The following is a 15866-nucleotide window of genomic DNA, read 5'->3' as shown; positions in this document are numbered from 1 at the left end:
CAACCAAGATCAGTAATAGATTATACATTGTAGTTTTTAAATTTCTCCAGGATCCCCTCCCTGAGATTCTCACTACTGTAATCACTGATTACTCTGCTTCCGTTTGTTTAACCCAATGATTCAAGCAAGGGCGCATCCAGGATTTTTTTTAGGGGGGGGGCATAAAATAGGTTGATCCAATAAATTTGCGTTAGGAGCAAGTTTAATTAAGAAAAAATTGTGTTTATTAAGTAAATTACACTACTTTAGACTACGTTAGGGGGCGCACCCCCCTGTATCCGCCACTGGATTCAAGTGACTTTTTAATGATTAATTTTTTCAATCACTTGATTAGCTATACAAGTAAGAACGTTTACCTCTGGGCAAATCGATAAAAATGGAACAAAATAAGAAAGGATATGCAATGGGCTCTCAGGAAAAGGAGTTTAAAAAACCAAGACGACAAATATCCCACGACTTTTGAACAGTTTTGTTCTCACCCGATACATAACGGACAACACTTTATGTTTTACCTTAACCATTCACGACACCGCCAATATTAAATGAGATTATTTATAGAAAGTGGTAACTCTTTCATATGAGAAGCTCTTAAGTTAACCATCTTCTAATGAAAAAATGGAACGGTTTTTCAAAAGAAAAGTGACGCCTCCCCAGGCTGAGGGGACCGTGGCCCCTAGATAATGAAAAGTCCCCTCCCCCCGCCCCCCTAAATTTTTCGTGAACTGACGCCTCTGGAGCTCTCATAGCTGAGAACTTTTCCACAACCCTTATATTTACTAGGATTCAGTTCAATGTATCTATTTTCTTGCCAAATCAAATTTGACACGAGCTTGTATTTCCGAAAACGAGATTATCTGGCAGTCCTGTCACGACGGTAAATATAGCCTTAAAGCCAAATAACTGTTCACTAATCTTTAATACCTTTTTTTTTCAATGGAGCATTCCATTTAGTTTAGTAATAGATTAAACATAATAATATTTAACCATTTTTAGGAAAGACTTTACTATTTGAAAAGAATACTGACTTACTGGCACTATTAGCAAGCTACCCTCTTGTAAAGGGCTACCTAAGAAAATCCAAAAATATATTCCAAACGTGGAAAGTTTCCTAAAAGTGAGGCCAAAAAGTCTTTATCTGTAGTTTTTATTACAAATTCCATTTAGTCTCCCATTCATACCGATGTGTAAAGCTTAATCACTACCTTTTTAATAAGTTTAAGAAACAGCAAATTTTCTGGACATTCCTGTAACAAATTCATTTTATTTTACTCACATTACTCACAAGGGGGACAAGGGCTCACTTGCCTATTTGTATTTTTGTTGAAAAATCGAAAAAACAAGATTGTCTCCTACTAAATTTATTAAATACATTTCCCCCTCCCCTCTCCATTTTCACAATTGACACCACTAATCCATTCCTGGAAAAATTTACAGTAGCTCCTTGGCAGATTCAATTGCCCAAGAACTCTAGCCCTTCCCCTCCCTCACCCACTCCTCTGATAAAAAAAATGTGTTGAAAGTAGCCCTATCCTAAGCAAACCTTGAAATAGAAGCCGAAGCTGATTTGGAGTAGATTCAATAAGATAAAAAAAGCTACCAAGATAAGAAGATTTATAAATTTCGAGAAAAGGCAAAAAATACCCTAAAAACAATGTAATCTTCATGAAAACTGCACGCAAAAAAATCAAAATGTCAGAGATCTATTGAACAGACGTTTCAAAGCCTCATGTGCAAATTTACAAAATTCCGCTTTTTTCCACGTAGGATGTTCACGGATGCATGTTTGCTTTTCTTTCGCAAAAGCAACCATGCCAAATCAGCTTGTAGTGCATGCAACATCGGAAGAATGTTCATCCAAGAGCAAATACTAAGTTTCAAACTTTAATTAAACCAAAGAGATCGTTCTAGAATATTAAGTTCGGATTTTTGCCATTTTGTGCTGCAAAACAATAATATTGGCCCGAAGAGAAACAAAATGGAAAAAAAATCCCCTATATATTTATGGAGGCTATACAAAATGAACGGTTATAGTAGACTGTTTATAAAGTAATACTAGCGGCGCTACAGTTCCGCATTGTTGCGCACCAACAAAAAGGGAGAGCGAGGCTATTAGGTTTCTTCGTGGGATGAGGGTGTCCAAAACCCCCAAAATAATTTTTACACGTATATTTTTAATTTGGCCATGAGAAATTCTTCAGTTCAAAGTGAACAGGAAATTTGTTCCCTTAATTCGGAGAAAGACATTTGGACTAAGCGTGTAATTTCGGTGTTAAAGGGCGATAGCTCCATTCTCATTCTGGAAACAGCAGCTTTTAACAAAAACACTAATTTTTCAAAATGATAACATTGTGAAGAAAATGTAACTTTAGCCTAAAGAGTGGAGAGCGGCGCCCTTTCTAATATTAAGAATACTCTGAAGTAATATTAAACGAATATAAGTGAACAAAATGCTAGCCTTTTTATCACAACGCTTCGGGAATAATATAGGGCTCATGTTTGCTTAAAATGACACAATTTTCAGTTCAAATGTTTTGAAAAGCTCCCAGGACCAGAGTTACCAACGCGGCACAATTGTACCGTTTTTGGTACAATTTAAGGTCCGAGTACAATGCAATACATTTGGGAATTTTGGGTATAATACAAGTTTTCCTGTACATTTTGGTTCTACTGGCTACTTTCTTACTCAGATATCCATTCGAGTTTCATTTTACCGAAATTTTTTGTCTTGTTACGGCAAATTTTTAACCCACTGTTCAGACGGCAGAAACAATCTTCTTGCGATACAATTTTAGTGGGAAATACAGTTACAGCTTAATTCAAACCGTTGGCAACGCTGCTCAGGAAACAAAATGCTTGTACACGCATATATAATTTCTACTTGTACTGAGTTTATTGTTGCATTTTGGTTTCATTTGGAAAAAGCTTTTGAAATTTAACCAGGAACAAAAACGAACGAATTATCTTTTCTCAGTTTAATGATTGATCTTGATTAAAACATAATTTAGTCTGAATATAATTACTGGTCAAGGTACTTGAAAGAGATGACCAAAGTTGATCAATAAATAATAATATTCCGATTATTATTGATTTAAATACTCTACTGTCCCCTCGTTATTTTTTTTTTTTTTGCAAACCACTGCAGCCGCATATCGTCGCTGATGACATTTTTTCAGATAAAACGCAGATGAATACGACGAAGCGGATCAAAAATGTTAATCAACTGACAGGATATTAAAGTCAATTCCCCAGACCTTCATAAAGATCAGCCTCTCATAAAATCAGACAATAACTCATAGCTTAATTAACTATTGCGACAGAAAAGCTTGGAACTAAAAATTGCATCATAACACTTTTGGCTGAAGCAAAATGTTTCCTGGATATTTTTCTCATGTTTTCCACGTCTAAAATTCTTTATTAGGCTCATCACATCCGCATCAAGCTTGTCGGGATGTAAATTTCTAATCGTTATTGCCGTAAATGTCAGATATAATGACCACTCTACTGGAATCTAATCCGAGCAAATTTTTCATTTTTCTGAGACAAACCCTGGGACCAGCACAAATCCTCAGATCAAAAATCCCAAATCAAGGTTCTAAATATCAAATTATGATCTGAGACAAAATCAATGGGTTGAATCGGCATACTACCCTCCATTATTGAACAGTTCTGAAAAACAAAAACCTATATATAGTGTTACCCATTTATTTTTTAAATTAGCCAAAGAGCCAATCGGATGACAGGCGACTCATTACTGCAAACCCTTCCTCAAAATGCAAAATCCGGAAAGATATTGGCTTTGAGTACTCGGTATAACCTCACATGGTTGGCTAGATGTCACGGACAATTACCAATTATATGAAGTAGAATTTCTTAGGGCCCCAATAGTTTGTTTGATCAAGCAGTTTGTGGTAACAAACTACAAGTAAGGAGCGACTCGTACTTATGGTGACCAGAACAAAGAAAAATGAGTTTTGACAAAAATACATATATCAAAAGAGTCGGCTTATGATGATTCTAAATATGTTAAAATTCGTTCGGTTTAAAGTTATCACCAAAAGCTAGAAACATGAGCAAGTTTGCATAGTTTTCGGAAAAGGGGGAAAACCCCCCTCAGAAAGAAGTCATCTTGATGGAAATCACACTTTAAGTTTGTACAATGGAGTGCAGAGGTTTGCAGCGCTTATCTAAATAAATGAAAAATATTATATTTTCTTCGGAGAACGCTGACTTTGGATGCTTGTCAACTTGTTTTTTGTTGTTTTTTTTGCTTCTTTTTTTCTCCGGGCTCTATAATACAGCTTAAATTATCTTAGAATACCGGGAGAGGGCTCATTCGAACGTATTTTGGAAGTTCTGGGGTCCCTTTTGAGGTAGCAAAAGAAATTGTGCCACAGCAGTGGTGTTTTCACCCGTTTAGTGGCACAAACTTTTGGCCCAAAGAGGACCAAAAAGCTACCGAGTAAAAATTCTGAGACAATCAATCGATCTAAAACTATCAAACAACTTTTTTTTTAGCTTCCCAACTTCAGAGACAATAAAATCTCGTGGCGGTGCACATTCCTAAGGAAGGAGGTAGTTCATACAAGATAAACGGATATACGCAATTATCTTCAAGTTTCATTTGACTGCTTCATTTAATCTCTAGTCTGCCTTCATTCCAAGGAATACTTTTGGACTGATTCTGTAATTTGTGTGCTGCAGGATGATAGCTTCCCTCTTATGGCAAGGACCATGGGATCCATTAGAAAATTTCCCAGGGATGGGGGGGGGGGGTGGCAAGTACTACGACGTGTTTTGTTTTTAACGGGGATTTACATGGGATTATTTCTCATTTTCTTATGTTTATACATTTTTTAGCATTTTCTTGTTCCCTAAGATGGGTAAAAGCTCTTTCCCCTATCGGTTTCCATCGGGGCATCCCTTAAAAAAATATTTGTTCGAATAAATGTCCCTGAAACTTGGAAACGATGACCCTAAAATTAGTTTTTATCATTTTTGAACCACTCCCTCTTGAGAAATGAAGGGGTACACTTTTTCAGGGATGATTGCAATTCTCAGCGCATTCTTAAACAAATACTATACTTGAATTAAAAAGAAATAGGAGCGGAGAAGGGAGTTGTAGCCTCCTTCACATTTAACAGAGCCTAAGATTGCACAATTTGTAGTAACAAACTGTGATTAAAGACCGACCTTAGTTAATAGAAACCAAAACTCTTAAAACGAAGTTTGATCACAGTATAAGCGCGGGTATTGTAGGACACCTAATTATTTATCAGATAAATGTCCCCTTTACTTTTTGTAAATTCCATTTCAATAGCCAAGTCTGCAGAAGTATGACTTACTTTTTCCCTTGGATGCTTGAGGAAATGGTCAAACAGCTTTAGTTTTATTCAAACGCTGTCCTCCCAGTCACCGTTCCAGCAGTATTCAGTGCTTTTCACTGATTGGGGTCTTTTTCTTACGCACGGGCTTTTTTTGGCAGATTTAGAAGTTGCTTTTTAGTGAGGAGTTTGTATTAGATGTTGAAGACAATACACAGTGAATTTTTTTTTCTGGTTAGGGTGGTAGATATGATAAGATTATAATTTTGGAGTGTGAACTCTAAATTTTAGTCATCTCATTTCTGGACAGGGAAGATATTAAGGAGCTACCAAATAGGATATTTATGGGGTTAGTGTCCAGGCACAATTTCTGCTTGGTTATACTCGTATAGGTTCACCCATAATCCATCCCAATTGTCCGGCAGGCTAGTCGGAAGTTGTTTTAAGGCGTGCTATTAACTATTAGGAGGTATTCGGTTCTGAAACTTCTCTGACAATTTTAGGCTACATATGCTAGCCTATAACTGTAGCCTATAGCTATTTTTCATTTGAATATTAGTATAAACCCTTGTAAAATTAATCTCACACATCGTATTCAACACTAACGAACAACAAAATCATTGTTTATGCTGACTCTAAATATATGAACTTTATTGATTTTATAATTGTTCATCAAAAGTTACTAGCACACAAAAATTTGTATTGTTTAAGAAAAAGGGGTTAAATTACACCAAAAAGAAATATGATCCTTATGAAAATTATACATTGAAATAAAACATGTATGAGAACCTAAGAGCCAGTATCTGCAAAATACAAAATTTTCTGTTTTGCCATAGAATGATGGTCACGCACGTGACTATCCATAGTCCGTAGGTAATTCAAAGAATTTCATTCGAATAAATGCTTAAGGATCTAGTATTTTCTTTAAGTAACATAAGATTAAGCCACAGGTTAAATACTAAATACAAAATACAGAACAATAATTACAAATACAAAATACAAAATGTTAAATACAAAACAATAATTTTGGCCCAAAAAGGCTGAAATATTATCGATAAGAAAATCTGAGAACTATTAAAACGCTATCTATGAACACCCTTTAGTCTTAAGAGGCTATTCTGGCGTGCAGTATACCATTCGTCCTTATAACATTTATGCATCCCATATAAAAAGAACCGTTAATATAGACCATATATTTAATAAAAGTAGCAGCCATAAAGTTTTGCATAGTTTCAAAACTATAGTTAATATAAACTATCTAGTTTAAAAAACTATAAGTGCTAATCATTAGAAAAAGTCATTTTGATTATTGTTCAAAGGGAGGGGATTTTTATTTTTCGTTTTGGTTTTAGGCAATAGTGATTGCAATAACTTTTTATTTGATCTGCCCTCATTTTTGAGAGGTTTCAAGCTCTTGTTCAAAAACCACGAAAATCTGTTTTCGCAATAGAATTTGAATACAAGTTGAACCTTTGTAACAGCCATCACTCCTGGATTGCCTTTAAATGAACAAGATTCCTCGCTAGACAGTTTTTTAACGTGTTTTTAAATTTTAGTTGGCTGCGGTTTTCTCTTTAATAGGTTGCAGCTATTGTGCCGCCACGAGGAGTAATCCTACGGACTCTACGTACTAAATTAATACGTATTAAAAGAAAAGATAAATAAGCGAAAGGGAATAAGGTAACTATATATTGGACAAAAAGAAACATAAAAAATTTGTGAATTCCATCCCATATAAATCAAGAGTCGATAGGTATGGAACACCAACTCGAGAAGAGATTAAATTATTTCGGAGCCACAATTAAACGATTTGAAAGAGAGTAAAAGTTATAACTTGGCAACTCTGAGCGGGGGTAAGTATGTTTTGAGTATCTCCACGATTTACGACGCTTGTATACATAAATAATTTCTCTGCAAAGTCTATTGGGTAGATTGACAAAAAAAGAAAACTATTTTGAAGGAAGAAATGTTATGAAAAAGTTTAAAATTTCGTGTCAAATAAATTGGGAGTCGATAAGTTCAAAACGCCAGCTCGAGAGGAGATTTAATTTAGAACATTATTTATGATCCACTTTTATCAGAGAATTATTTCACTTGTGGTCCTATGGGTACGCTAAAAATTACTGTGGTAGGTGAAGTCAACAATATTTTTTGCAGTACTAAATATATTTCGGTATGGGCTTAATTGCTGTCATTTTCAAGCACGAATTTATTGTAATCCGCTAATCAGAATAAACATTAAAATGGTAGGAAACTTGAGCATATCGATAAACTGTTGGTTCAGAGTAGTACCTTGCTTTATCAAAAAAGCGGCCGCAGAAAGTATAGTAATTAATCAAAAGCACTAAAAAATCGATTTTCACATGAGTCCATTCGCTTATAGTTGCATCTTCAACGGGTTCCTCTTCATCCCTGGACCCTGGGTTGAAAAGTTTTCAGTTGAAAACTTGCTTTTTTTATTTAATTTCTGTTCTTTTTTTTAAATAATGCTGGGAAATCCGGCGCTCCCTTCAAAGCAATGTCCCTTCCCCCATGGAAATATCCTCTCACGTAACTCCCGATCCACACCCCCCTCCCCACTATCAGAAACAATCCCCCCTTAAAACTTCTGTATACTTCCCAATAACCAATACTATATATACACATTGGGCAAAGTTCATAACTTGCAGCCCTTCCCCCGGGGATTGTGGGGGATTAAGTCATTCTCAAAGACATATTTATTATATTTTTGACCTTGCTAAACAAAATAGCTATCTCAAAATTTTGATCGGGTGACTTTGGGAAAAAAATGTGCGTGGGAGGGGGCCTACTTGCCCTCTATTTTTTGGTCCCTTAAAAAGGGAACTAGAACTTTTAATTTCCGTTTGAATGAACCCTCCCGCGATATTCTAGGACTGCTGGTCGATACGATCACCCCTGGGGGAAAAAAACAAAACGTGATCTTTCTTCTGGCCAAAAATACAAAATTCCATATTTTTGAAGATAAGAGCTTGAAACCTCTACAATAGGGTTCTTTGATACACTGAAACTGATGGTGTGATTTTCATTAAGGTTCTATGATTTTTAGGGTGTGATTCCCCTTTTTACCACAAATGAGGCAAATTTTCTCAAGCGCGTAACTTTTGATGGGTAAAACTAAACTTCCTATTGGTATCAAAATTCCTTTTTTAGAGTTTCGGTTACTATTGAGCCGGGTCGCTAATTACTTACTGTTCGTTACCACGAACTATTTGAAAGAGTGCTAGCTTATGATAGTATATTTAACAGTTTCAAAGACGGTAATTAAAATGTAAAACCAAATATAAAAAGACTTACAGTTTTTTTCCAAATTCCCTTTCCGCGTTTTGGGCTCATCTTTAAAAGGCAATCCCAGTCTTTTGGCTAGTGTTGAGCTTGCATCTGGAATCGGCAACGGCGCAGTAGGTGCAGCTAGTTTCTCTATTGAAAGTAAATAATAACTTATTGTATGCCTTATTTCATTTCATATTCGTGGTATGTTACAGAGTACAGGAAACACTCCAAACACTCAAAAAGCATTCGTCTTTGGGCACACAAGAAAGGAAGAGAGAGAGAGAGAGAGAGAGAGAGAGAGAGAGAGAGAGATAGAGAGAGAGAAAGAGAGAGATACAGATCTATCTGAGACAGAGAGAGATAGAGATAGAGAGAGAGACAGACAGACAGACATACAGACAGGAAGGCATAGCGGTATATATATATATATATATATATATATATATATATATATATATATATATATATATATATATATATATATATATATACAAAATATAGCCTTATATTTTTTTTTCGGCAAACAAAGAAGAAAGGAAACATTCGCACATTCCTGTCAAAATTACTTATTTGCGGTAAATGCCCGGGGCTAAAGGCCCGAGCTGCCGCCCAAGTTAAGTGAATGTCCTTCTCCATTCATCCTCGCTCGTTATGGTCGGTAGCTAAACTTTCGGCCTTTGCAAAGATAGCCCGACGTCACCATCGTTTTTTCGCCTCCTTCCGCTCGCTCAGACCTTCTGCTTTTACATGCTTGTTACCGCAGCGTTCCATTTTAGTTTTTTTTTTTTTATTCGAGTTTTTATGGTTTTTATTTCTACTCACTGTTCCAAAATTATCCTGCAAAAAATTTCATAGTTCTAGCTTGAATAGTTTAACTGCAACAACAGCGGTATTTGCGAAGGTTGGATCACCATGTCGTTTGTTAGTGACGGTCAATGGACTGAAAGAGTGGAAGGAGGCGACTTGACTATAACCACTCCCTTAAAAAAAAAAAAAATCTATTCGACAGCATTTATCAATCATTCAATGCATTATTGATTAGAAGCTCTAATAATAGTGATAAAGTAAACGTGTATAAGTGACTCGTTAAAGTTTAATTATCAGCAATACAATCAAAGATACTGCGGCTGAGACACACATTTTATTGCGCTTTTATTTCGAATATTTGACGCTTTTGCCGAGTCGTTGAACGTCAATGTTCCGTCTGTCCGTTTTAGTGGCTCGGTGACGGATATGGACATAAGTTGTATTTCATAGGCTATAAAATTTTATTGCAAACCAAATTATACTGGAAGATAGCCAGTGACATCTGTTTACACCTTTCTTGTCGTTACTACAAATATTGATAAATCATATTATTTTCAACTGAGAATATAAACTTATGTGAGCAATGAAGAATATTTCTGATAAGTATTCATGATTAAATCATATCCCACCCAACGAAATTCCACTGTTAAGATTCGTAGGGATTGGTGGAGGGAAGTTAAGAGTGAGGCAGGGGGCGAAGAATTCACTAAAGGTCGACCCTCCCCCTCTATTTTCTACACATTTTTATGGATCTGAAGAATTGGGAGGGTTGTTTCACTTTGGAGTATATGCAAAATATTGACTAAGGAGGGGGCAACTACAAAACTTTCCCTTTTCAGCCAATTAGATAGAAAAAGATTGCCTTTTTAACGTTATCCCGTAGATTTCTTGTTGGGATGGGGGGGTCAAACTGGCTAACCCTAAGTCAGTGACAAATTAATAGCGAATTTGGTAGCCTCTAAATGCTGTTGTAATTGAAAATGTAGTTCGCTGAACAAAACATTATACAGGGGGGTCGAAGATTCAAAAAAATATATTCTTATTTTGCTTCTATGCTTTTATTTTTAATACGAACCGGTTTTTTGTAAAAAGAGTACTTTCTTAAGTATCCAAGATACGACAAAACATTTTTTATACCAGAAACTCCATTTCGCAACTATTACTGAGAGTAAAAAAAGACATTTATGAAAAAAGTGCAAACTTTTAAACATCTTGAGAACAAAAAAAAATAATAGGAAACAGACCAAACTAATCAGTAGAACTTGATTAGCTTATGCAGATGGAGTATCATAAAATTTTTACCAAAACCTTCGCATAATACCTTTTGAATTAAAGCCTCCACTTTTTCTCCTAATAGAAATTTTGTCTCTAATAATGTTTTCTTCCATTTAATTAGGCCTGCTTCTAGATTCTCATGCTACCAGAGTATGTATGCCTAGCACGTTCTAAACAGTTACTACTGGACATTTGCCAGGCTTTATTCTGGAAATTTTGAATAATCATGGTCTAAAAGCTTGATCGTATTTTGTAAAATTTAAAGTAATATCCAAGTGCCCAATCTGTAATTGATTTATCAATGCATGTATAGAATCCTCCTGTAAATTACATCTATAGCATTTAGCCAAAACTTGAGGAATATTCCAGAAATCCACTTCTATGAACTAAAAACATCTTAGCTAAATCTTTTATTCTCTGCCATTTTAGGCCAAAGGTAGTAACAAATAAATGATAGACATTAATGATAAATAAGTTTTGAAACGCACTCTGGGCTATAGAATTAATTTTATGCATTCTAAGTAAATTCCGTGCAATCTTTCAACGATTTTAATAATTGAAACGCAATCGTGAATATAATTATGAAACACAATCTGGAGTTTATCTTAGACATAAATTTCTAATGAAAATACCTCTTATTCAAGGAATAATTAAGTGGCTGACATTTCTAGGGATTGACCTTGGACAATTCTGGGATCACTGGAATCCACATGCAATTTTAACTGACAGACTGTTGGGATTCTAAGACCTTCTTAACCTCCAAGACTTGAGGTAACAACAAACCTCCTCAACTCAAAAGAGAATAACACTTTTTTCGTTCCGCTTATTTTCAATCCTAATTGGAGTAGATGTCAATGACGGTGTGAATAATGTCAGTGCTAGAAAGATCTGTCACCTCCAGTAGGATATTAAAACATAACGATAAAAACCATCCCTGGCCGTTTGGTTATATTTTCAGACCACCTCAGAACTCGTCTGGACGCACACAGAAACTCTTCTGTAGATAAGCTTACAAACATGGTTAAATGTATAAGACCGTCTTTGTACTAACAAAGTGCAATTTTTTTCCGAATACAAAAATCGTTACCATTTTAATCGAAAAATGTAAAATTCGCTACCAGAGAGAGAGAGAGAGAGAGAGAGAGAGAGAGAGAGAGAGAGAGAGAGAGAGAGAGAGAGAGAGAGAGAGAGAGAGAGAGAGAGAGAGAGAGAGAGAGAGAGAGAGAGAGAGAGAGAGAGAGAGAGAGAGAGAGAGAGAGAGAGAGAGAGAGAGAGAGAGAGAGAGAGAGAGAGAGAGAGAGAGAGAGAGAGAGAGAGAGAGAGAGAGAGAGAGAGAGAGAGAGAGAGAGAGAGGGGGGGGCTGAATAAGAGAGTAGTAGCCTCCCTCATATTTAAGATAGCCATGGATCAAACAGTTCCCAGCAACAAACTGAAAGTAAAGACTGGTCATTGTCAACGGAAACTTTTACTCTGAAATGCAAGTCTGGATTAAAATTATGTTACAACAAAATTTATGGTGATTTTAAATATACAAAATTTCTCAATTTTAAACCTGCTCATCAATAGCTATTCACAAACAAAAAAGGGGTCTAGCGATTCAAAAAGGGGCTACCCGAAAAAGACTTCTTGATGAACTAAACTTAGCTCGCTTTTGCACTGAGATTTTCAAAATTTACATGATTCTAGCTTAGATAAGGTGCAATATGCCTACCTTTCCGTTAAAAAGTTGGTAATGAAGGGTTTAAAGAGTGGGCCACGGGCCAAATCTGTACCTTAAAGCATACAGATTCAAATCAAAACAAGCTAAGTCCACATTTAATAGAAAAATGAACTTAGTTTTGACTCGGTGTAAAAACAGTACAAGTCTAAAAAGTGGCATTTCAGTGACGCGTGTAAAATTTAGTTCATGACTCAGTGAAAATTTGGCCATGCCCCAGGCCACGGCCATCAATGCAAAAGCAAACTAAGTCATAACCCGGTGCAAAAACTATGCAAGTTCTCTCTCGTCATAGGAACGATCTAAGCTGAAGCTGTAGAATTTTGGGACGCTCTATGAGAACGAGCTAGTTCTTGATTCACTGTGAAAGCGAGCTAAGTTTAAGTTGCAGACTGGCTCGGTGGAAAAACGAGTTAAGTCCTGACTTACTGTGAAAACAAGTTAAATTCTGGCTCATGACAGAAATGAAGCTAATATCTTACTTGACGCAAAAGCAAGCTCGGTGAAAAAAGAGCAAAGTCCTGAATCAGAGCAGAAACGAGTCAAGTCCAAGCTGCACATAATAGTCCTTCACATCCTCTAACACTCCCCTCCCATTTTAGCCACCAATGTTTTAGCAGAAAAGAGGGCATTTTTATCCTGTTTGAGCCAGAATCAAGTAAATATATTCAATTTGTGCTATTTAAGAGCCAAAGATGGCCAGTGACTCCTCCAACACCCCCCAACTTGGCTTCCAACTTTTTAGAAGAAAGATAGCCATTTTGCACCTTCTTTAAAGTAACTTGGGCCATTGCGACATGGAAATGACGGTGTACAGAGGCGTATGCCTATTCCGACCCTATCACTAAAGTGTCAAGATTTACTTGAAACTTACAAGGTAATTACTTTGGACCAAGGGGAAAACGGGGCAGAATTTCCGAGCATTTGCACAATATCTTTTTAAAGTTGGCTAGTCTTTTCATTTTTTATACTTGTAGTCATATTAGCGATTATTTTTCTCAAGTTTCTTGTCTTCAATACAGAAAATTCCACCACAAAAATTAAAAAACTTATTAGGAATAGATACGGATCTGGAAAAACTAATATATATTTCCCTTTGAATTTCGTTTAACAAAAGCCCCTAATCTTACAAAAAAAAAAAAAAAAAAAGTCAGAAATACGTCAGTTTCCTTCAGTATATCTTTACCTTTATGGTACTATATAGCTCGTTTTTCAGTTTTCACTGTTATTTTCACTTGATTTGGAAAAATTTGCTCCATATTTGCACCCCCCCCCCATAATTGTGATGAAATTACACCACTAGGCATGACTTATTAATTTAGCACTAAGCAACTAAGACGACTGAATAATATCAGTAGAACCAAACTTCACAATAATACGTGTATTACGAAGCGGGAAGGTAGATAGAAAATTGCAATATACGAAATAAGCAATACGGATCTGGCGCAATTGATTTAAAAAAATACACATGTTGTTTATTCTACAAAATACGATATTAGAGCGCGATCACATAAAATGTTGCAATTTTTATGGTAGATAGAGATATATTCCAACAATTATTCTTTTTACTCATCTCCACATGTTCATATCCTGTAATTATTCTTGTGCTTGCAATAAGAGTGTATCCAGGATTTTTTTTTCGGGGGAGGGGGGATTACAAAAAAAAATTAAAAAACGTATAGCAAATTTGTTTGTATGCAGTTTTGTAGCCTTTTTTCGATTCTGACAAAAAAATTAGAAGGGGGGGGGGTTAACCCCGTAACCCCCCACCCCTGTATACAGCCTTGGCTTATAAACTTCCAAAACACGCTTGAACTTTATTTTGCACTTCCCATATCATCAGACTAATGTCTGTCGAATCTAGAACAGAGTTGAACTCGATCCTTTCTCTCTTAAGAATAGAGCCACTTTCCTTCGTTTTACATTTGTAAATACACACTTAAAATACTTTGCTTGATTATTGACTTTGGACATTTTAGTTTGGATTTATTTTGTTAGTTGTATAAGTTCCAAACGAATCTCGTCTTCCGGATTAAGCGGAAAAATAATCAGTTCCTTGGCAAGATTCTTCTTAGACGAGATTCAACTTTATTATGCAAACAGGAAGGACATGATTAGCAGAGTTGCCACCATTTGTTTTTTCTAGACACATATTATAAATCGGGCGAAAAAGTGTCCACCTCTTATTTTTTTTACTTGCCGTTTTTTAAACCAGGGACGAATTAATTTCGTCAGAACAGATGTCTTACTTTGCATCAGCTTCCATTCTTGGAAGTCTTTCCAAACAAAAAAATTTTGCCGTTTCTGACGCTAACTTTTTAAACTGGGAAGTTCGACATAGCAAAACTGAATGTTTTAACACTTAATTTATGCAAGCCCTTAAATTGTAGGCTGAAGCTCAAAGAGCCTGATTTAGCAAGACTTAACCTAGCTAACTCTTTTCTTTGATGTTCATTTTTTAAGAATTTAAAATATTTGCCAAACAAGCACGAGTATTCTGTGAAAAAAGTCAGCTTATCGTTTCCACACATTCGCTCTTGAAACTAATGGATATTGTTATTTATCTCCGATATTATTTATCTCAGTTCTACTGTTTTATTCTCTTTAAACTAGCTGAAAAAGATCAACAGATAAAATTACATTTAAAATTGAAATTTACACTGTCTAAAATTATCATTTTGATAGTAACAATATCTGAGTGGCAACCCTGGTTATTAGTCTTGTTACGTACATATATGGATATTGGAGGGAGTGGGGATCATCAGCCAAAAGAGTGAGCTACAATAAACTATGGAGGCAATCTTAAAATTCGCAAGATTGCGTCGATGGTTCCAAAAGCCCCACCGTGCACATAATTTATTCAAGGAGAAGGGCTTCTAAATCACACCCAAAAATTCAGTATTTTTGTGATATGTCTTTAATTTCCACAAAACTAGAATTTTCTTTAGCGGTTATGACGATCCCCCCACCCCCAAAATAAGTCCGTAAGAAATAAGTTGGTAAGTACAGGCTTGAGCCCCAAATCTCCATACCTCCCTGGGAAGAGTGTATCTAATGACTGTATTGTAGCAATATCAAGAAATAATGATCTAGAAAAAGCACTACTTGTTATCAACGCCAGTTCCTTTTATAAGGGTTAGTCACGCCGACAAAGGAGGATTTTAGATGATAATTCCAGTCAAGCGATAGTTTTTGTAAGTAATCCTTACACGAGCTTAGATTTCCAAAATGATATTTTTCTCTATTCTAGGTTAAAAGGTATTTTACCATTGGAAATCCAATGTTGTAGAGAAGAGAAATAGATCTTTTCTTCGCCTTTGGGATATCTCAATTCTCCACCAACCCGGTTTGAACCCTCCGAAATGAAATTCTCGTTACGCCTTGACTAACATTAAAGAGGTAAAATTGGAAGATCAAGTCTTAATTCCTGCCCGGGAAAATTTTTAGCTTTGTTA

The 15866-nt window shown here is 35.8% G+C and overlaps 1 protein-coding gene across 3 annotated transcripts in view; it reads right to left on the bottom strand.

The window, feature by feature from the left end:
- LOC148940695 (uncharacterized) overlaps positions 1-15866 on the bottom strand; it is a 193633-nt gene that overhangs the window by 81615 nt on the left and 96152 nt on the right. For all 3 annotated transcript variants that reach the window (XM_089105501.1, XM_089105503.1, XM_089105502.1), the window contains one exon: positions 8637-8759. In XM_089105501.1, coding sequence (XP_088961627.1) covers positions 8637-8759 — 123 coding nt within the window. The remainder of the gene's footprint in view (positions 1-8636; positions 8760-15866) is intronic.

The sequence above is a fragment of the Artemia sp. Qi Xiang Cuo genome, chromosome 19, assembly GCF_049724085.1.
Source record: "Artemia sp. Qi Xiang Cuo chromosome 19, ASM4972408v1, whole genome shotgun sequence".
Lineage (NCBI taxonomy): Eukaryota > Metazoa > Arthropoda > Branchiopoda > Anostraca > Artemiidae > Artemia > Artemia sp. Qi Xiang Cuo.
Note: the sequence above shows the minus strand (reverse complement) of the source record. Positions and strands in the feature narration are given on the sequence as shown.